The sequence below is a fragment of the Leptodactylus fuscus genome, chromosome 4 (genome assembly GCF_031893055.1).
Source record: "Leptodactylus fuscus isolate aLepFus1 chromosome 4, aLepFus1.hap2, whole genome shotgun sequence".
NCBI lineage: Eukaryota > Metazoa > Chordata > Amphibia > Anura > Leptodactylidae > Leptodactylus > Leptodactylus fuscus.
In genome coordinates this window covers 117,714,054-117,736,517 of record NC_134268.1, presented here as the reverse complement: position 1 = coordinate 117,736,517, position 22,464 = coordinate 117,714,054, and the positions used below count along the sequence as shown (strand labels likewise).

At 40.5% G+C, this 22,464-nt stretch overlaps 1 protein-coding gene across 1 annotated transcript in view; it reads right to left on the bottom strand.

Annotated features, from left to right (window-relative positions):
• Positions 1-3,284: 3,284 nt before the first annotated feature.
• Positions 3,285-22,464, bottom strand: part of FBXL7 (F-box and leucine rich repeat protein 7) — a 192,732-nt gene continuing 173,552 nt past the window's right edge. The window contains exons 3-4 of the mRNA XM_075270981.1: positions 8,266-8,877; positions 3,285-4,446 (exon numbers count right to left, since the gene is read on the bottom strand). Coding sequence (XP_075127082.1) covers positions 3,710-4,446; positions 8,266-8,877 — 1,349 coding nt within the window. The 3' untranslated portion in view covers positions 3,285-3,709. The remainder of the gene's footprint in view (positions 4,447-8,265; positions 8,878-22,464) is intronic.

The following is a 22,464-nucleotide window of genomic DNA, read 5'->3' as shown; positions in this document are numbered from 1 at the left end:
CTTACCTTTAGTAACCAGCGCCAGGCATGATCTTTTTACTCCTTGGCCAGTAAGGGCTCGTTTACACGTGGGCAAAGGGGCAGATTTTGACAGTGGATTTCGCTTCAAAATCCGCCCCTTTACAATGGTGGTCTATGCAGACCTCCGGGCTGCTAGCGGAGAAAAGAAGCGACATGTCCTATCTTCAGGCGGAAACCGCGGCGCTCTGGGCCGCGGCTTCCGCCTAGCGGTAGCACCCTCCTATGTTGGCTCATTCATTTGAGCCGACATAGGAGGGGAAAGCTGCGACAGCAATGGTTGTAGCAGGCGGGTTTTGACCAGAGAGAGACGCGGCGAGCCGCGGCTCTCTCTGTGTCAAAACCCGCGCGGACTGTGGACGCGTGAACTTACCCTAACAGTGACAAGGGGACATCCTCTATTTCTAGAGCAAAGAATATTTCACCAGCAACATAGACAAAGATACTTTACTGTAAGAGCAATGAGGCTATGGAACTAACTGCCCTAAAATGTTATGGTAGTGGCTTCATTGTGGAAGTTAACAAGGACCTGGATGCCTTTCTTGTTTTCTCCTGACATGGGGCAGCTGGCATCAGCCTCAGGAGGTTTTTTTGTCTTCCTCTGGGTCAACACTGTAGTCTTATAGGTTGTTCTTGATGGACCTCTGACTTCATCCTTTCTCATCGACTATGTTACTATGTAAAGTGCATAAACATTGAAAACTATATGCTTGTTTTTAGGCAATAGGATAGGACATAGTGGCAGACTTGACACAGTGATTGATGGCCTCTGTAAGCTGCACTTAAAGAAGCCTGGGAAGTAACTCATTACAACACCCAGGGGAAATGGAGCCATTCAATGGAAATGTTACAACAATCCAAGACTAAAAGGCAGCATAACTATTGTGTATTATGACTATTACTAATATAGTTGTGGAAGATATATACCCACAATAAAAAATTGTATACAGAATTGGTGACTCCAAGGAACATTGTCAGATTATGTCAGAAAAAGAGTACAACCCCCACCATTGTGCAAGGTCTGCCCCTAATAAGTGCCATTCCTTCAAAGTTACTACTTCATAATAGATAATTGACCTTAGAAAGTGGCATAGTAAATCTGTAGTTGCTGAATTGTCCAAAAATTTGTATTATTTCTAAGATTGTATTTTATGGACCGAAATTTGTAACATCTACATCCATGTGTAACAGTAACATAATATTTGTCTATTCACTGGCATTGAATCTTGTTGCCATTTAGAGGCTGGAGACCTGTCCTCACCTTGTTTTACTGACATGGATAAAATAACAATGGAAACATCAGAAATTTGTCTCTTATTTTATCTTGATCTGTTCACATAAGCAATTTTGGTTTCTGGTGGTTTGTTCAATAGGTTTGATAGCAAGAATAGAAAGGTATACAGTACACCAATGTCAACAGAACCTTACAATGACACGTTGTAATACACTGCAGCAATAGAAGCAGGATTAGATCAGGGCAGTAGAGACTCTATCAATTTAATAATGCATATCTTATCATATATTCCTATTTGCTTCAGCTTTGTGAGATTCCAGATTAAACTAAATTCATACCACATTTAAGGAATATGTTAGATGAATGTATGACCTAGATGGATAGATCTGTAAGATTGCATAATTGGAAGCAACTGCTGTACACTCCCATTTAAAGGAATATACACACAAACTATATACTCTATGGTTTTATAGTGTAGATGGCCGCAGTATCTAATAGTGTGTGCCAGGCCTGGCACTTCATATCTACCTGGCACAGGACTAACAGCTGTGCTGCTCCAGGAGAGGAGGTACTAAGGCCATAGCATGAGGTGTGACATTGTGTTATAGGGCATAAGCTAACTTTCTCAGAGAGCAGAAACTGGTTTTATACCTTGAATCAAGTGTGAAAGTATAATATGGCAGCAGAACACTCTACAGTGGGTGTTCCTTCATTTCAGTAAGGCTGGAAAGGTTTGTATGAATGTATTCAACATAAAGATTAGGCTGTGTAAATGTCCATTCTGGGTCCTCTGTTCATACAAAAGCCGATCCTATCACCGGAGAAGGATCACACTGATTAATTGGTTGTTGGATTTCAGGTAGGAGGTCGATTTTAAAATCCGATTTCCGATCATTTTCCATTCGAACCCGATCCCGATCCTAATGTAAGTCAATGGGATTTTTTTTAATGATCAAAGATTGGATTTTAAAAACGATCCTGTTCACTACACAGCGTGGAGTCCAAAAATTGAAGCCTCAACGCTGTGTAGTGATTAAAAAAAATCCGCCGGCTACTTAGTCCCCCCCACTTACCTGCACAGAACTGCTGCTGCCTCCTCTCCTGATGTGTATGCCGCTTCCCAGAGCTCCACGCCATTGTTCTCTCCTCTCTCTCTTTGCACACTGGCAGAGCGCTGTGTGCGCCCCTGCCACCCAGGCTAGTGTAACTGATGCTGAGAAAAGGTGGGGCTTGTTGTGGTTTAGGAGAGTGTGGGCGGGTACCGGGCGGGAAGACGTGAGTGCATCACATCTGCCGGCCTGCGAAGAGAGATAGGAGAAAACAACAGCCCGGAGCTCTGGGGAGCAGTAGCGGTTCTGTGCAGGTAAGTCGGTTGAGCAATAAGGATTCCGTTCCTGATCTTTTTTAGACGGAATCGGAATCCAATCGCGATCATGAAATTTACCTCATCGCTGATCGGAATCCGATCTTTTCCGATCCCGATCGCTCAACCCTAGTCAATAATTAATATTTTGGAAGTCATAACCAAGATTATAAAAATATAGTATGTATCTTATAAGGAGAATTCTCAATCTCTAAGGATCATTGACATAAACCAGTTTCACCCGAAAGTGATTGGACAGAGAAATATGGTTCATGTATCAGACCCACGCGTGACTCATATATACTGTTTAATGATGCTGTGAGCTTCTGAGTTAGTGTGGCTGTAGTGTACAGCATCATGTGAAACCTGCCATATACTGTGTAGTGAAAACTTACTTGTTTTTTTAATGAAATGATCCTTGCTAGGATGAAGATGTACTTCAGTTACTGTGGATATTTTTTCTAGCATGATCAACAAGGGTCATGATAAAATATCAAAAAGCTAATAATTATACAACATTATTGGGAGTCCGGATTGTATTTCATACACATAGAAGAGGAGTCCAATTGTTGCGGAAAAACTTCATTTTTTTTTTTTGTTGCAGATTCTTCACCTTTTTTTTTTCAGCCAATGCAAGGGATGCCTCCCTTATATTTTCCATTCCCTTTGAAGCCACCCTTGGCTTTGGCTTACTAAAATGCTCCAATATCTGCAACAAAAAACACAAAGCCAAAGTGCGTTTTCTACTTTCTGTATGGTTCCTGTAAAATACATGATGAACTAAGTTGTTCTCCAACATCCCACTGCCTGAAATATCATGTTTCTTAGTATGCACAGGAAGGATTCCCTAGTAATACAGACAATAACCTTAACGCTGGTATAGAGCAGACATGTAACATATTACGCGGTCCTCTCATGATGCACAATCACACGTGTCAGTATCACAGTTACAAACAAACCTTATGATCAATTGATCTTTCGTATTACAACCTAAAAAAGCAGAACCTTGAATAGATAATTTTGATGAATGTTTTTCTTCTTTCGTTATGCGGTTTTAATACTGGAAATAACATGTTTTATGCATTACATGGCTTCTCAGAAGAATGCAGGATTCGTGTGTTCAATTATGCATCTCTTACAGTGGCGTTTGACAAAGCGTAGCGCATCGACTGACACTTCACAGTCCTGGACATTTAACATCTGCAGGTCAAAGCAGTTGGCAGCAACTATCTGTAGCCCTTGACCTGTGATGCTCTCACAAGACTTCAGGCTCAGGCGCTTTAGGTTAAAGCAGTTTAGGGCTAAAAACTCCAAACCAATGTCTGAAACTAGAGGGCATTTGCCAATATCCAAAGATTTGAGTTTTGTGCAATTTTTTGCTAGGTACTCCACTCCATGATCTGTGATGCCTTCACAACCTCGGGCATTTAAGTAGCGAAGCTTACTACAGTACTTTGCAATGTAGCGGATACCTACATCTGTTATCCTTCCACAGTGGGCTATGCTAAGGTACCGCAGACGAGACTCCAGTTTGGCAATTTCTCGCATGCCGAAGTCACTCACAAAACGGCAGTCACTCACGCTTAATTCTTTGATAGATGTACAATATATCATAATATACCGCAGGCCTTCATCAGTGATGCGAATGCAGCGGCGCAGGTAGAGGTGAGTGAGCTGAGTGCAGTGAGCTGCAATTGTATGGAGTCCCTCGTCTTCAAGCACAAAGCAGTCTGTCATGTCCAAATAACGGATGGATATTTGTTTGCCATGCATTGGAGATAGTTTTATGGACGCTTCACGAGTCAAGCTGATACACGTCACCTTAGAGCAGCCTGCAATAGACAATATATAAAGTATATTATTTTTTATACTAAACATTAACTTAGGAAACCCAAAACCAATACATAAAGCAACAAAAAATCATTTGCACTATTCATAATTTGTTTAAACTTAAGTATAAACTTTAAGAGTCTTCACATATATCTTAAAAAAATACATTCACACATAATGTTTTAAATTGAAATGGCTACACTGTGATGTCTCCACAGTTTGTTTTGAAGCATTTTTATGCTACACCCTTCACTCCAAAGGTTAACTTTTTTTTATATTTTATTTTAATTTTAATATGTGATACCAATTATGTTACTTTTTTGTATCCTAAAAATTATGGACTGTGGATTATATTTAGTGTATAACTTTAAATTGTAACTAAAGCTCAGGATGAATGTTCAGAGTATACGGTCATATGTCCATGACGAAAACACTATTTCGGGTCATTATAGGTCTTATATTTTTAGCAGAAGATCCTGGTCTTTTATTTACTTTAGTACTGACAGAACCAACTTCAGGTTGTTCAGTGTTATCCCATCCATTGTAGGAAAAACCATAAGCAGTAGGGTACACATAATTCAATAAATTAGTAATTTGTACAAATTTTCTTCTGCGTGAGGACAGAGTAAAAAAGGGTAACTGTGCCTTTGTTTTTCATGCGCTACTCAATAGAAATAATAAGGGGGCAACACAGTGGCTCAGTGGTTAGCACTGTAGCCTTGCAGTGCTGGAGTCCTGGGTTCGAATCCTGCCAGAAACAACATCTGCAAGGAGTTTGTATGTTCTCCCTGTGGTTGTGTGGATTTCCTCCCATTCTACAAAGACATACTGATAGGCAAAAAAAAAGTACATTGTGATCCCTATATGGGGCTCACAGACTACATTATAAAAATAAAGTTAACGTTATTCTTTAAGTCACAGTTCAGCACAGTTCCCAGATGTCTTAGGCCACTTATTCCCATTCCCAAATTGTGTTTGCATTTTGCATCTGATTTAAAATAACGAAGCTTCAACAAGACATAACCAAATTTATTGAATTAAGCTGGTATTCTTCATATTTTTTAGACCTTTGGAGGCTGAACATGTTTCCTTTCTCCTCTTATCTCCCCTGCTAATATTCCTACACATTCTTAGAGTCGGGTAAAAGTTTTAGCATTTATGAATAACATATTTGTCGAAACAATAGTCTCTTATCACTTCTACATTTAAAACTTTACTGCACTGGGATGCCTAAAATATATATCTTAAATATATATCTGTTATGTTGAACATGCAGTCTGATGGTATAGACAAGGCAGGAAGAAGTAAACTGATTGATATATAGATTGCAAATTAAATTAATCCCTTACAGACAAACATGGTTACAGAACGGGGCCACATGATGGCTCAGTGGTTAGCACTGCAGCCTTGCAGCACTGGGCCCTGGTGTTCAAATCCCGTCAAGGGCAAAAAAAAAAAACAATCTGCAAGGAGTTTGTATGTTCTCCCCGTGTTTGCATAGATTTCCATCCCATATTCCAAAAAGACATACTGATAGGGGGAAAAAAATTTACATTTTGAGCTCTATGTGGGGCTCGCAATCTACATTGAAAAAAAAATAAAAAATAAAAATATGGTTACAGAACATCATGATGATCGGTGGTGGTTACGCAGAGGGTTCTTGATGGCTGTATCTTACAAGAAGGCAACTGTCTCAAGCAGTCAAGATTGGTGACAGTAACATTTTTGCAGCTATTAATCATTAAGATGCTGTGTTCAATTGTGACTGAAGCATCTTCTTCCTTACTTTGTTAACAGAATTTTTCTATGTGAAGGGAGGAGGAGGAGATAAGCTGTGACATCATTCAGTGTCAGTACAATATGCAAAGGGACTTTATTAGCATAACCAAAGAAAAAAACATTTGATATTGTCAAAGCAAAGAATGCTTAGTGGTGATAGGAGTCGGGGTTTGCTGCTTTGGATGTGCGCCTGGAATACTAGTGCCCTCTTCTGTATTGTGTAGTAAATGCAATGATGGGTGGTATGTATTGTTATCTGTAGAACTGTTGTCTGTACAGATGTTATCTGTTATTGTTGAACCTATACAGAATTGTTGGTCAATTACTGTCATGACAGTAAAGAAAAGAATGCACTAAAACTAGAGCCCCTTGTAGTACTCACTCCATACAAGGCAGAACTGCATGGCTGTGACTTACTTGTAAATGAGGCTGGGGGTGTTCTAGTTTAACTTCTCATCATCAGTGCAATAAGTCATATCAGACTCTTTTAATGCAAAGTTAAGGGCAATGATAAAACTAATTTTCTGTGATATCTAACAGCAGCTCTTACTATTAGTTTAACAGTTGCCTAAGGAAACATGCCATTCCTATCCATGGGCTAAGCTGATATTCCAGCTAAGACCCATTTACCTGGCATGGTTTCTGGAAAGTGTAGGCCTTTTTATATGATGCTAGGCAATCTCTTTAAAATCCCTGTGTATTTGCTATACTTTTCATTAAATACAGATTCTTATTCATTCCAATCTTTATTAGCTATAATCTTCTTTATTTAGTCATTTAGTTATTTTTGCTGTTCTGGTTGCAGAATTGCTCTCTTGTACAGAAGCACTTAAAGTGTAACTAAACTTTAAGACAACTTTTGATTTTCTGGCAGCATTTGCGTCAGATTTTTAATACACTTTATTAACATATATTTTGGCTCCTTTATGTGAAATCCTACAATTGTTACAATTCCCCATGTTTCCCTATTAAGAGCTGTCTCCTGCTTCTCATTTTCTCCTTGTGAAGGGAGTAGGGTCTGTGTGAAGTCAAAAATAAATGAGGGTCACTTCGAACAGCATTATAAATTTGTGTCATATGAAATAAGAGAATTTCATGTTTCATACATTAATAAGGATGCAGATCTACAACAAGGATTTACAAAGATATCACTGGTTGAAAACACAGTCAGGAATGGGATATTTATATGCATCTGCAGCTATACAATCCTGAATGTGTATTCAACCAGTGGTTATTTCTGGAAATTATACCGATGAGATTCTCCTTTTTCATATGACACTAAGAGCGAGTTTTTAAAATAATTTAACTATTTATAATGCCCAAGATACTTTGACATGACCCTCACACCACCCTCATTTCCTCTGCACTTCCTACAGCTCCCTACGCAATGAGAAAATAATTGAAGCAGGGGACAGCTCTCAATAGAGAAGCAAGGGAAAGAGTGAAAAAATGCCGGATGTCTCAGGAAGGAGACAAAATTTGTTAAAAAATTGTATGTTAAAATTTATTAATTACACAAATGCTGACAGAAAATCTAAAGTTTAGTTACTTTTTAAAGCTAATGCCCCACTAGTGGGCTGCAGCAAAACAGCGCTTTTCACAGAAAGTCTGCAAGATGTGGAGAAAATGAACTTTCATTCCGTATGTAAATTAGTTGATCCTCTGGGGGTGTTCCTTCAGCTCCTGTAGCACTGCTCGTGTCACAAACATGACTGTGCTTTGTTGTCAAGTATCCCTTTGTGAAAATCTTGCATGTACAGTATGTGTATTGTGCATGTGCAAGATTTTGTCAAGACAGTGCATGACACCAAAGCAGAGAGTAGGAGTGGGGTTGGTACAGACGTGGTGAGCGATGGCAAACTCCCTTTAAACAAAATATAGCTATAACTCATAGCTCATTCAGGAAACAGGATTTTTATACTTCAGTAATAAATGACCATTTTCATGTTACAAGATGCAAACCTGTGCAATGTTCCTCAATATGCAAAGAAAGATGTCAAATCATAAGCACAAAAACATCTTCCAATGTGTAAGCACCGTACCTGACACATCCAGATGCTCCAAGTTTGGACATAATGATACCACATCAAACACGGCTTCATTAGAGATGTTATAACAATTGGAAACTTCGAGTCTCCTCAATTCTGGACAGCACTGAGCAATAGTGTAGAGCCCTCTATCGGTGAGCCGCCTGCAGCCACTAACAATTACTGTCTCCAACATGAGACAGACGTTGGGAGTATCCTGACAAAGTCTACGTGTCAACACTTTTAAAGCCCTGTCCACCCTTAATGTTTCACCAGTCAATCGAATAGTCCTCCATAACCGAGGGTCCCAGGCAAGGTTATACCAACGCCTGCAAACTCGAGCACAACGACAAAGTTGGTTTGTGGGTAGATATGAGAAAATCTGGATTATACATTGATCTGGCAATCGATCAACGTTTGCCTGTTCCTTTTGATGTTTTGAAGCAAGACGTATCAGTGGATGAGTGAGACGGGTGGGAGGTGGTGAATGAACTATAGCAACTGTCTCTCCTGTAATAGATGATGATGAAGTCGATGATCCTCTCCCATTTTGAAAGCTATGTAGGTTCTGAGGACATATTAGTGCAGGACTTGGTGTGCTGAGCGTCCGCATGCTCAGGTCAGAATCTGAAAGAAAAGGAAAGAGAGCAAAACATATTAAAGTCTTTATCTGGACAAACAGGATACAATATATTAAAAGGTGACCCAGGGAAATCATTTTGATAACAGGCTAACAACGGGTTAAAAAAAATAAAAGAAATAACATCAACAATGCAACTCCCATTCAAACACTGCAGATGTCCGCTGCTGGTCTCAGCCTCTTAGGCCCTATGGACACAATGGTAATTACTGTTCAGCCTAGCCAATCACTAATCACAGCGGTGACCACCTCTGCAAATAACTGGCCGAGCCACATTTCCTCTGTGCCAAGTTGCCCAGGATGCAGACACCTGCATCCCATACATTGCAAAAACGGGAGTGGTGGGAGATTAGCACGACATAGGGTCTTTTTTTATTATTTAACCCTTTGTGTGCCTATTGCTAAACTGTTTTCCTCACCAGTCAACTTTAAACATGCTGAACATAAAATGAGAGTAGAGATTGGATGTGGTCATCTCTAGAGGCAAGGCCTGTTGATAAGTTTGTGATATTATAGATCAGGGGTAGGCAACTTTTGTGTTCAGCATGCCGATTTAAATTAAGAAATAAAAAATGAAGTCCTCTTAGAGCCAGTCAATAATTGTAAGGCTGACGACCACTATCCTTAAGTCATATATCACAAACCATAGTCATATATCAAAAATGCTGCCATGAGAGGTTTCTGAACACATGCGTTTACTGCTATCTCCTGGAACTAGAAAACTGGAACTTTTACTTTGATGTAAAACTGCATTCACATGGTGGTTTTTTGCACAACAAAAAAAATGCCTGCATGTTTTGTGCAAAAACACACAATTATACAGAGTAATGCCTCTGCACCCGGTATTATGACCCATAGCTGCCCCTGTACATGGTACTATGCCCCATAGTGGCCCCTGTACATGGTACTATGTCCCATAGTGGCTCCTGTACATGGTACTATGTCCCATAGCGGCCTCTGTACATAGTACTATGTCCCATAGTGGCCCCTGTACATGGTACTATGTCCCATAGTGGCCCCTGCACACAATATTATATTCTAACTTTTATAACATTCCAATTTTTGCCACTCACTAGCTATTATTATACATCAGACCACATAGTATAATAAGTGGAGGGCCAAGAGAGGTGACATAAAAGAAAATAAAGATATCAAAAAGAATGTTACTCACCTTCCCTGTGCTCTGTAGTGGCTTTGTTCTCTTCAGGGCTTCTGTTTGAAATCAGCGACTGTTGATTGGGTCGCAGGGTTCTCATCCGCGTTATTATGCATAATGATGCCGGACGTGACCCCTGAGGCCCTATCAGCGGCCTCTTACTTCAGGAAGAAGCACAAAAGAAAGCAGAGCCACTGCGGAGCACGAGGAAAGTAAGTAACATTCTTGTTTATTTATTTTTTTATGTATGATCACCACCCTTGGGGCTCCATTTTTCATACTCTGTATAATAATAGCAGTTTTGTTTGTCCAATCAAACAGCCGGGATAGGGCTTGGGCTGCCCGTGCAAGGAAAATGAGCCTCATGTGCTGACATCTGGTATAGATTGTTTTTTTTTTTTGGAGTAAAAATATTAATGACAATTCCAAAGGATGGGTCATAAATATCCGATTACTGGAGGTTCCACACCAGGTATCCCCATCGATCAGCTGTTCTCAGCAGCCAATACACAGGGAATGGAGCAGGAAGCAAAGAGCTCTATTAGGTAGTGCTACCTGCTCCATTCTCTGTGTATGAGTTACTGAGAACTGCTGAATAATGCAGATCAGACCCCCACCAAACTCTTAATGATTACTTATTTTTAGCACAGAAAACACCTTTAATTGAGTTATAAGATGAATACAATGATGTGATGAAAAGCATGAAAATATGATTAAAAAAATATATTATGAGCATTCTGATATATGATCCACAATATTCTATACCAACATCAATAGCCTGCAAATACCAAGTAACAAATGTACCAAAGTTTAACTGAAACTTAAGTTAACTCTTTGTGCCACAGTGTTCTTGAGTCTTTTAATGGTTTTTGGATGACTTCTGTTGTCTGTTATCTGTTATCTGTGCAGCAAGCTGTCAGTGTCAGTAAACTATGCTACTTCTGGATCACTGAGCTAAAGTAATGGAGTGTCATGCTGCTCCACATCTATCTAAACCTCACTAATCTTGTGGCCCACTTGAGGATCCTCTAGTAAGTTAATCAGTTGGTGTCTGGTGTTCAGTAGCCACTCCACTAGTTTCACATTTCTTTCAGTACACTAGGGATTGAATCAAAGACAGTAATAAGGGTATTCCATGAATAGGTAACAGTAGAATAACAATACGCTATAAACAAATAGTAAATCTACATATGCCCTAAATTGACTGTAACCAATGCTTTCAGTATATCTTTGTCTACCATAAAATAATAAAACATGAAAATAAACTTTTTTTTCCTCTAAAATGTTAAATAAATCTTGAGCAATCCCTAACAGTGCTTCTCTTGTCAAACTGTCAATGAAGAGGTATATGGTGGTGCCAGCTGTTTTATGATCTCTGTGACAGCTACTGACGTTAAACTGGGGAATTTCTCTGAGAGTGGAACTGGAGAGATAACATGAAGATTATGTGTAGAAATGTAGCTAAGCCTCTAGAGTCATCTTCTAGTTTACTTTCTAATAATTCTCCTTGTCAGGATCACCTCCTGGGTGGCCGTCCTCCGGTTCAGAGGTTGCTGAATTACTGCTACAGTCAGGCACATCTGCACATATTCACATGTGATTGGCTCGGGGCACTAACTAGTACACAGCAAATATATCATTCCAGGATTGCATTTCATGGAAAGTTCTTTAGTTAAAAGACAACGCAATATATTAACAATTGTCATTTACAAAAGAGAGCTTAAAGTATGTCTAATCATTATGATACATTTACAATCTGCAATATGTAGGGCCACATAAAACCAAGTTCACATAGGATGCTTTACCTATTACAGTTACAAAGACAAAAAGAAAACAGTATTATTTATAGGCCAACTATAAAACTACAGAAGAATCACAATTGGTCATATGAACTTGTAACCCTTCAGTCAACTTGAGTCACAAAGAAGTACTGTAAAGTCAATATACAGAAGCCTGAAGGTTTCCAACATCAATGTAGAAAATTTGAAACTTTGGGAAAATAGGGCCCAGTGGTTGTCAGTGTAATAGAAAGCGATGGTCAGTGTTATAATAAAATGGGTAAGGACAACATAAATGAGATATGTCAGGACATGGAGAAAGTGGAGAGAGGATAAAACCAAATCACAAAAAAGTCAGTCTGGAGATCTCAAAATATCTTTATATTCTGGAAATCTGATTTGGAGCCTCTTAATGAAGGTGTTTCATCCGTTCCAAAGTTTGTGGAACAGCAATAGAATAATGGTGAAAAAACGGCTGTAAGGAGAAAGATTCTTGCTTGTCTCTTTTAGTAAATGCATGAATTTTTCATGAAATAACTATTATATGGAAACTTTTACTACAACTATTTCTTATGTTGTTCCTCTGTTATTCATCTTATAAATCTATGAGTAAATTGACAACTGGATTTTAACATTCCCTTTATGTGTCCCTATGTCATCTCTATGCTGTCTTCCATAGGCAGCAACGATTGGACAGTGACAGTCTCTTGTAGGTAACTTACACTTCTCAATTTATGAAATAAAGTCTGTTTCATTTTTTTTATCATTTAATATTGCTGCTAGTGGGACAATAAACAACAAATCTGTACCCACCTCTCCATGGGTCCTTTTGCTGTTTGTGTCAGGTGACCATTGCAGCCAGTTAGAGGCTTCAGTGGTCACCTCTTCGCAGCATGTTACATGCAATTTATGAAGAGATTATGGCCGAGTCCTGCCTACTGCAGCAGTCTCCTACACAAGCAGGATGTCATTGGTGACATCAGTCAAGAAAACAGAGGCCAGGAAGAGGTGAGTAATGGTTTCTTATATGTATGGTTCTACCAGCAGCATAAAACAAATAAAAATGGCCAACCACTTTAATTTCCAGGAGGAGTCGCAGAAGAGCTGCACAACAAGAGTTATAAGAAAACATTTTTTACAGTGTTCACCGTGAATTAAAAATGACATGTTAGTTTTATCCTGCAGGTTGCTGCAATCACAGTGATATCAAATTTCTTTAATACCTTTACAATAAATTAAACATTTTTAAGAATAAAACATTTCTTTGAGTCACCATACTATTACAACCCTAAACTTTAATGTCTGTTTCGATTCTCTGATAAAGCAGAATGATAGCCGAGGTGTTAGGAGTGTAAACTTAGTGTAAAATGATCCCAGTATAGCTGAACGGTCCAACTTAAAGGGGTTGTCCAAATTAAAGTTAAATCCCTACACTAACTTAAACACCCTCCCCCCATCTACTTTCTAAACAACATAATTTATCAAAAATGTATATTTACCCATATCACTGGGGCAGTCACGCCACTGCCCCAGGTCCCAGGGACATCTGCTGGTTGTCTGGTGATGATCTGTTTCCCTGTTTCCGGAAACAGAACGTCACTACTACTCCCCCCATTCACTCTATCATACTTGCCTATCTTCTTCCTTCGAGGCTTCTTCCTGTGGAACAGTTTTTTTCTGACTTCTGGCGTGTGCTATAGACCCAGCAGTGCTCTGTGCAACTGATAAACCACCTCTACATCGCAGCCGTGGGAGCAACATTGGAGACCAGCGCAGTAGAGATGGATCGTTGGCTACAGAGAAGCGCTGGGTCTATAGAATGCGCGGGCAGTCAGAAAAGAAGGATGGGTTGTCCCGCAGGAGTAAGACTGGAAGGAAGAGGTAAGTATATAATGAGGTAAGTATATAATGGGGTCGGGGCTTGAGCTGAGTAGGTAGGGAGTGATAGCTAGAGAGATAGGGAGTTAGTTTATGGGAGGGAGGGAGAGAGAGAGGAAGGGGGAGTGAGGTGAGAGGTAGCTAGCGTGAAAGTTTCATAGCAGGAAGCTGAACTATGTAAGCAAATGCAGAAGATACCAGGAGCTCCCATGGACACCCAGAAATCACTCAAAACATAGCTAAAGGTATATGGGTGCATTTATTAACCTAGTAATACAACCCCTGGTAAAAATTATGGAATCACCAGTCCCTGAGGATGTTCCGTCAGTTGTTTAATTTTGTAGAAAAAAAGCAGAACACAGCCATGAAAAAAAGTAAAGGCATTTCATATGGCAACTTTCTGGCTTTAAGAAACACAAAAAGAAAGCAACAAAAATAATTCTGGTAGCCAGTAAAAGTTAGATTTTTAAAACAAGCACAGGGAATAAATTATGGAATCACTCAATTCTGAGGAAAAAATTATGGAATTATGAAAAACAAACAAACAAAATAACACTCCAACACATCACTAGTACTTTGTTGCACCACCTCTGGCTTTTATAACTGCTTGCTGTCTCTCTGAGACATTGATTTCATGAGTGATAAACAGTACTCTTCATCAGCCATTGCTGTTGCCAGATCAGCTTTGCAGGTTTGAGCCTTGTCATGGACCATTTTCTTTCACTTTCACCACAGATTTTCAATTGGATTGAGATCCGGACTGTTTTCAGGCCATGTCATTGACCTCATGTGTCTTTCTTCAAGGAATGTTTTCAGTTTTTCCTCCATGTCAAGATGCATTATCATTTTTAAAAATGACTTCATCATCCCCAAACATCCTTTCGATAGATGGGATAAGAAAAGTGTCCAAAATTTCAATGTAAACCTGTGCATTTATTGAAGATTTAATGACAGCCATCTCCCCAGTGCCCTTACCTGACATGCAGCCCCATATCATCAATGACTGTGGAAATTTGCATGTTTTCTTCAGACAGTTGTCTGCATAAATCTCATTGGAAGGCACTAAACAAAAGTTCCAGCATCATCACCTTGCCCAATGTAGATTCGAGTGTTACGATACTGGTGATACAGCTGGAATCCGATAGCCAGGAAGGACGGCAGACACAGCGGAGTAGGAGACTTGATCGATGGATAGCCAGAAGTCGGTGCACAGAGCGGGTAGTCGGGTGAAGCCAGGAGTCGGTACACGGAGCGGGTAGTCAGATGAAGCCAGGAGTCGGTACACAGAGCGGGTAGTCGGGTGAAGCCAGGAGTCGGTACACGGAGCGGGTAGTCAGGTGAAGCCAGGAGTCGATACACGGAGCGGGTAATCAGATGAAGCCAGGAGTCGATACACGGAGCGGGTAAGCAGGAGAAGCCAAGGTATACTGAGCAAGAATACCTCAGAGCTAGAGGACTGGGAACAAACACAATACTCAAGCATTGGTTATAATATGCTCTGGGTATATATAGGCCTAAACAGGAAACAAGATGGCCGCAAACAGGAAACAAGATGGCCATGGTCATGAAGCAATACTCGCCACATTAACTGTGGGCAAGAGTCAGGGAACAGCAGCCTCCAGTGGTAGGAGTAATAATGACACCTGAATAGCGGCCACTAGTGGAGATCCTTGGAACAGTATCTTCACATGATGAAACAGAGGTTCTAACACACAGATTCTGACATTACTCCCTCCTTTAACAGCGGCCTCTGGACGCTGCTTGACCTGGCTTGTCTGGATATCTTTGGTGGAATTCTCTAATCAAACGAGGAGCATTGATGTTGCTGATGGGCTCCCATGAATTTTCCGAAGGACCATATCCCTGCCACTGTATTAAATATTGCAGACGGTTTCTGAAGATCCTAGAATCCAGAATTCTCTCAACCACGTAGTGTTCTTCTCCAGCAACTTTAATGGGACCCGGAGGAGGCAACAGACGGCCTGGAAACGGATTGGGAACAACTGGTTTCAATAGTGCCACATGAAATACTGGATGTATCTTCATTGTCTTGGGGAGTTGGAGACGGAAAGCCACAGAGCCTACTTGTGCTGTTATCTTAAAAGGACCAATAAACTTCTGTCCTAGTTTTACTGACGGTACATTGAGCTTTAAGTTTTTAGTAGACAGCCAAACTTCGTCCCCTATCTGAAAGGTCGGTGAAGGTCTGCGTAACCTATCAGCTGTCTTCTTATACTTTTCCTGAGCAAGTTTCAGAGTCTCTTTTAACATCTTGACATTTTGCTGTAATGCTTGGATTCTATCGGTGACTGCAGGAATTAAGGTCTCAATCGGAAAGTTAGGAAGAATATTGGGGTGGTAACCTAGATTTGCAAAAAATGGAGTCTGTTTCGTTGATGCGTGCTGTGAGTTGTTATAAGAGAATTCTGCCACAGGAAGTAAGTCGAACCAATCGTCCTGCAGATGACATGTATAACATCGTAGGTATTGTTCCAAGGTCTGATTGGTGCGCTCTGTTTGTCCATTCGACTGAGGGTGGAAGGCAGATGATAGATTAATATCGATATTTAATGCAGTACAAAAACTTCGCCAGAATCTTGAGGTAAATTGTACTCCACGATCTGAGACAACCTCATCAGGCACTCCATGAAGATGAAAAATGTTGTGAATGACAAGATCAGCTGTCTCCTCAGCTGAAGGTAATCCAGAACAAGGGACAAAATGTGCGGCTTTAGTGAGACGATCCACCACCACCAGAATGGTATTCTTCCCCTTAGAAACTGGCAGATCTACGATAAAGTCCATAGAAATTGATCCCCAGGGGCGAGATGGAATTGGTAAGGGCTGTAACAATCCCATAGGTGAAGAGCACGGAATCTTATTCCTTGCACAGGTACTGCAAGATGTCACATATTTCTTCACATCCTTGAGATGATCAGGCCACCAAAAGAAGCGGGATAGGAATTCTTGTGTCTTCTGCACTCCCTTATGACCCCCTATTTTGGAGTCGTGAATTAGTTTTAAGACTTCTAGTCGTACTGCTTCAGGAACATAGAGACGGTCCTCATGGATCCACACCTTGTTCTTGAAGACTAATGATAAATCATTGGGGGGATGTGCCAAGACTGGGTCACTTGTATAGGCTTCTCTTATCTTCCCCAGCAGGTCTGTGTTATGGATCACCCCAAAGAATCTTGATTCATGGAGGATAGTCTTTGGTGGCTCTGCAGGAGAGGATTCAGTGGAAAACATTCGAGATAAGGCGTCGGTCTTACCATTCCGAGAACCAGGCCTGTAGGAAATTAAGAAATTAAATTGATTTAGGAACAAGCTCCATCGGGCTTGACGAGGACACAGACATTTGGCAGATCTAACAAATTCTAAATTGCGATGGTCAGTTAAGACCACTATTTGCTGTGTTGCGCCCTGTAAATGATGTCTCCATTCTTTGAAAGCGGCTACGATCGCTAGGAGCTCCTTGTTTCCTACATCATAATTCTTTTCTGATGAGGTCAGGCGTCTTGAGAAGTAGGCACAAGGGTATAGCATGTCTTTTTCCCCAACTCTTTGTGACAAAATGGCTCCAATTGCACAATCCGAGGCATCCACTTCTCCAATAAATGCACGTTCCGGATCAGGATGTATCAATATGGGAGCTGTTGTAAACTTAGTCTTTAGTTGAGAGAAAGCTTCTTGTGCCTGCGTGGACCAGACGAAGGCTGCCCCCTTCTTTGTTAATCGGGTAATTGGTGCAATTATCTCCGAAAAATGTTTGATGAAACGTCTATAAAAATTGGCAAATCCCACAAAGCGTTGCACCTCCTTCACATTTTTGGGAATGGGCCAGTCCATGATTGCTTGAACTTTACTAGTATCCATGCATAGTCTTGAAGGAGAGATTACATAACCCAGAAACTGTATTTCTCTTTGATGGAATTCGCACTTCTCCAGCTTGATGCAGAGTTGGTTGTCCCTCAAACGTTTCAGCACGGTCTTCACGTGATCTTGATGTTCTTCTAACGTGTTGGAAAAAATTAGAATATCATCAAGGTAGATGACAACAAATAAGTCTAATAAGTCTCTGAAAAGATCATTAACAAAGTGTTGGAAGGTTGCCGGTGCATTACAAAGACCAAAGGGCATGACCATGTATTCAAAATGCCCATATCGTGATCTAAACGCTGTCTTCCATTCATCCCCTGGTCTAATACGAATAAGATTATAGGCTCCTCGGAGGTCTAGCTTTGTGAATACTTTTGCTTGATGGACTCTCTCCAGCAGCTCAGGAATCAGTGGCAGGGGATAACGGTTCTTTATGGTAACCTTATTCAGCTCCCTGTAGTCGATGCATGGTCTAAGTGAACCATCCTTCTTTTTAACAAAAAATATGGGTGCACCTGCTGGTGATGAAGATGGACGAATAAATCCCTTTGCCAAATTCTCATCAATGTACTCCTTGAGAGACTTCAGTTCGGGTTTTGCTAAAGGATAGATGGTTCCAAAAGGTATAGCTGCACCTGGTAACAACTCCACCGGACAGTCATAATCGCGGTGTGGCAGGAGTTTGTCAGCATTCTTCTTATCGCAGACATCAGCGAATTCTGCATATATGGCTGGTAATCCTGTAGTGGATTGGAGCTCCTCCTCCGGCTTGCTCTGGGGTTGTTCAGAAAAACACTCTTGTTGTAAAGACTCGGATGGAAAGGATATTTTCTTAGTCTCCCAATCAATTATAGGGTTCTGTGTACGCAGCCATGGCAATCCCAAAATAATAGGGAAGTGTGGGGATGAAATTAGAAGGAAAGATAGGACCTCATGGTGATTAAGCTCCATGACCATCTCCAGGGGTTCGGTCTCATGATCAACTGGTCCTGAGTTCAGTGGAGACCCATCCACAGTTTCCATAACGATAGGAGACCGCCTTTTTTGCAGTTTCACCCCATGTCTTCTGGCAAAGTCAATGTCCATAAAGTTACCGTTAGCTCCAGAATCGACCATAGCTTGTGTGGATATCCACTGGGAGTTGGCTAGGAATTTTACAGACATAACACAGTGGGAATCCTTGTTCTCCTTTCCTATACCAGGTGCAATGGAGCGAGTAACTGCAACCACAGGTGAAACATGTTCAGAGCACACAGATTCCTCATCTGAAAATTCTGGTTCGACCATAGCGGCAACAGTCTTGCGCCCCCGGTGGGGACAATTAATGAGGAAGTGATCATTCTTTCCACAATAGAAACATTGATTCTCTCGAAGCCTACGTTCTCTTCTTTCAGCATTTTCACGTCTCTGCATGCTGTCTACTTGCATCAGCTCTACTCTGGATTCCTGGTACCCTTTCTCCTGGGAGTCTCTGGTAGTTGGAGCTGAAACAGAAGTATAGCTGTTATTGTTACGGAACCACAAGGAGCCCCATCTCTCCTGTTTACGTTCAGCCAATCTAGTGTCAATCCGGATACAGTGTTGTACGAATTTATCCACCTCAGTGGGAGCTTCAGCACGTGCCAACTCATCCCTTATTGTCCCAGAAAGTCCATTTCTGAAGATTGTAAGCTTAGCAGCATCATTCCATTTAGTGTCAATTACCCACCTCCTGAATTCCAAGGCATATTCAGCTACTGAGCGTTTGCCCTGGCGTAGTGCTAGTAAAGTCGCCTCCGCTGTAGCCACTCGGTTGGGGTCATCAAACACTTCACTCATAGCTGCCAGGAAGTCTTTTAAATTATTCAGCCAAACATCGTTTGTCTCGATGAAAGGGCTAGCCCAGGCTAATGCCTTATGTGTCAGGAGCATGATGACGCACAAAACCTTGGATCGGTTTGTGGGGTAATGCATGGGATGAGCTTCAAAAAAGAGTTGGCACTGATTGAGGAATCCTCGAAATTTATCTCGGTCCCCACCAAACCTAAAGGGTGGAAGTGGCAGAGTGGGAAGGGCAGATGCTGTTCCACCACGCTCTTGGGACTCCAGTTTGACCACGCGGTCAGTTAGATCACGTACCAATTCCTGCAAGTTTTGGATGGCTTGTCCATAAACTTGAATGTGGTGTGTAGTCTGATTTTCCAAGGCCGTATGTTTAGTCTTGAAGTCACGCACCTCACTATGAAGCTTGGACAGTGTACCGTGCATCTGGTTCACACAATCCTCCAGACTCTTAATCCCGGCGGATTCCATTATTAAGGCTTGAGTATCCTGTTACGATACTGGTGATACAGCTGGAATCCGATAGCCAGGAAGGACGGCAGACACAGCGGAGTAGGAGACTTGATCGATGGATAGCCAGAAGTCGGTGCACAGAGCGGGTAGTCGGGTGAAGCCAGGAGTCGGTACACGGAGCGGGTAGTCAGATGAAGCCAGGAGTCGGTACACAGAGCGGGTAGTCGGGTGAAGCCAGGAGTCGGTACACGGAGCGGGTAGTCAGGTGAAGCCAGGAGTCGATACACGGAGCGGGTAATCAGATGAAGCCAGGAGTCGATACACGGAGCGGGTAAGCAGGAGAAGCCAAGGTATACTGAGCAAGAATACCTCAGAGCTAGAGGACTTGGAACAAACACAATACTCAAGCATTGGTTATAATATGCTCTGGGTATATATAGGCCTAAACAGGAAACAAGATGGCCGCAAACAGGAAACAAGATGGCCATGGTCATGAAGCAATACTCGCCACATTAACTGTGGGCAAGAGTCAGGGAACAGCAGCCTCCAGTGGTAGGAGTAATAATGACACCTGAATAGCGGCCACTAGTGGAGATCCTTGGAACAGTATCTTCACATGATGAAACAGAGGTTCTAACACACAGATTCTGACATCGAGATTCATCACTGAATATGACTTTCATCCACAGTCCACAATTGTCTTTCCTTAGCCCATTGTAACCTTGTTTTTTTTTCTGTTTAGGTGTTAGTGATGGATTTCTTTTAGCTTTTCTGTATGTAAATCCCATCTTTTAAGAGTACGGTTTATCACTCATTAAGTCAATGCCTCAGAGACTGCAAGCAGTTATAAAAGCCAGAGGTGGTGCAATAAAGTACTAGTGATGTGTTGGAGTGTTATTTTATTTGTTTTTCATGATTCCATAATTCTTTCCTCAGAATTGAGTGATTCCATAATTTATTCCCTGTGCTTGTTCTAAAAATCTAACTGTTACTAGCTACTATTATTTTTCTTGATTTCTTTTAGTGTTTCTTAAAGCCGGAAAGTTGTCATTTGAAATGCCTTTAGTTTTTTTCATGTGATCTGCTTTTTTTCTACAAAATTAAACAACTCAAGGAACATCGTCAGGAGATGGTGATTCCATAATTTTTGCCAGGGGTTGTAGTACTAACAGTCCTTTTTTTCCCCAAACAAAAAAAAACAAAAAACATTTTTTGCCATGGAAAACTCCTTTAAGAATGTATTACTTATTGCGATAACATCTACTACATCACTTTTCATAGCTCACTGTATGATACCATAAATGAGTGGTTTAATAACTAAAATATAGTTTATGCAAATTTCGGTTGGGGATGAGAAGGGCAAAACAAGGGCCTAGTTAAAATAGTGATGTATAAGGGTAGGATCGCAGAAGCCATTTAAGGCAAAAAGTTACATTTTACGACTTAACTGATTTACAAGTCCATAAATATTTGAAACCGCAGTTTTCCATAAAACTATGAAGCCAGACAAACAGATTGTCAACAGCAGACATGTTGTAAATAGTTTGTTACTGTAATCTCCAAAATAATACTTAAACTGCAGAGAGTTCTTCTGGATAATAATTTGAACACAACTGGAAAGAAATACTAGTTACATTTTTAGTTATTTCTATTAAAATTGTGAACTAAGAAAATGCAAATCTTCTCACATTCTATTGTTCACATGAAATTTATAAACATTGTTTTGGCTTTTAGCCCATGTAGCCAATTCATGTCAAATTACTGCAAAAGAATACGGCAACAAATGGGTTTTTACCCCACCAATCACATGTAGATAGGTGATAATTAGAGATGAGTCAATCAATTCTGCAGAAGTGGAATTCGATCCAAATTTCAGGAAATCTTCGATTCGTCAAGAATCCGGATTTCTTCATGCTTCAATGCATCAAATCAAATTTCTTTATTAAAATGGTCGCTGCACATGTTAGAAGAAGGGGCAGGGCACTCTGGGAACGCGGTATCACCCACGATGTCAAGCAAGCAGATGGAGTGTTTGAGCCTTCTAATATCACCACAGTATTTTTTATCTTATTTTTTTGTTTGGGACATTAACATAGTGCTGATATTTTTAGATATTTAAATGAAAAGTTATATTTTATTACGTTATTAAATATAAGTTATTCTATTGGAGTGATTACCTTTCTGTGAATTTAAAATCAGACACTGTACAAAAATCTCTAGTCCTCCCTTTAAACAAGCTCTGCAGCAGATTGAATATGACTCCATTCATACCTGAGCTGTAAAACATCTGTGTGTATGAATCCATATCAATAAGAATTTTAATGTCTTTGATCTTAAATTCCCTAGATTAGAAGAGTGTATTGTGTATTGTCTTATTCTCTTGGGTAGTGACATTCCAATCCATTCTTTAGTTCATAAGACATCACTAAAACCACTATTTCTATAATAATGTAAATCAAGATCAGTAATGTCTTTTCACAAAGGCTCCAGCAAGAATTTTGTAAAAATATGAACATAAGCCCTAATGACATTCAAAATAATTCTGGTGATCTATTGTAAACATAAGAGGGTTCAAGTGTTTATCTGTAGACTATCAAAGCATGCCG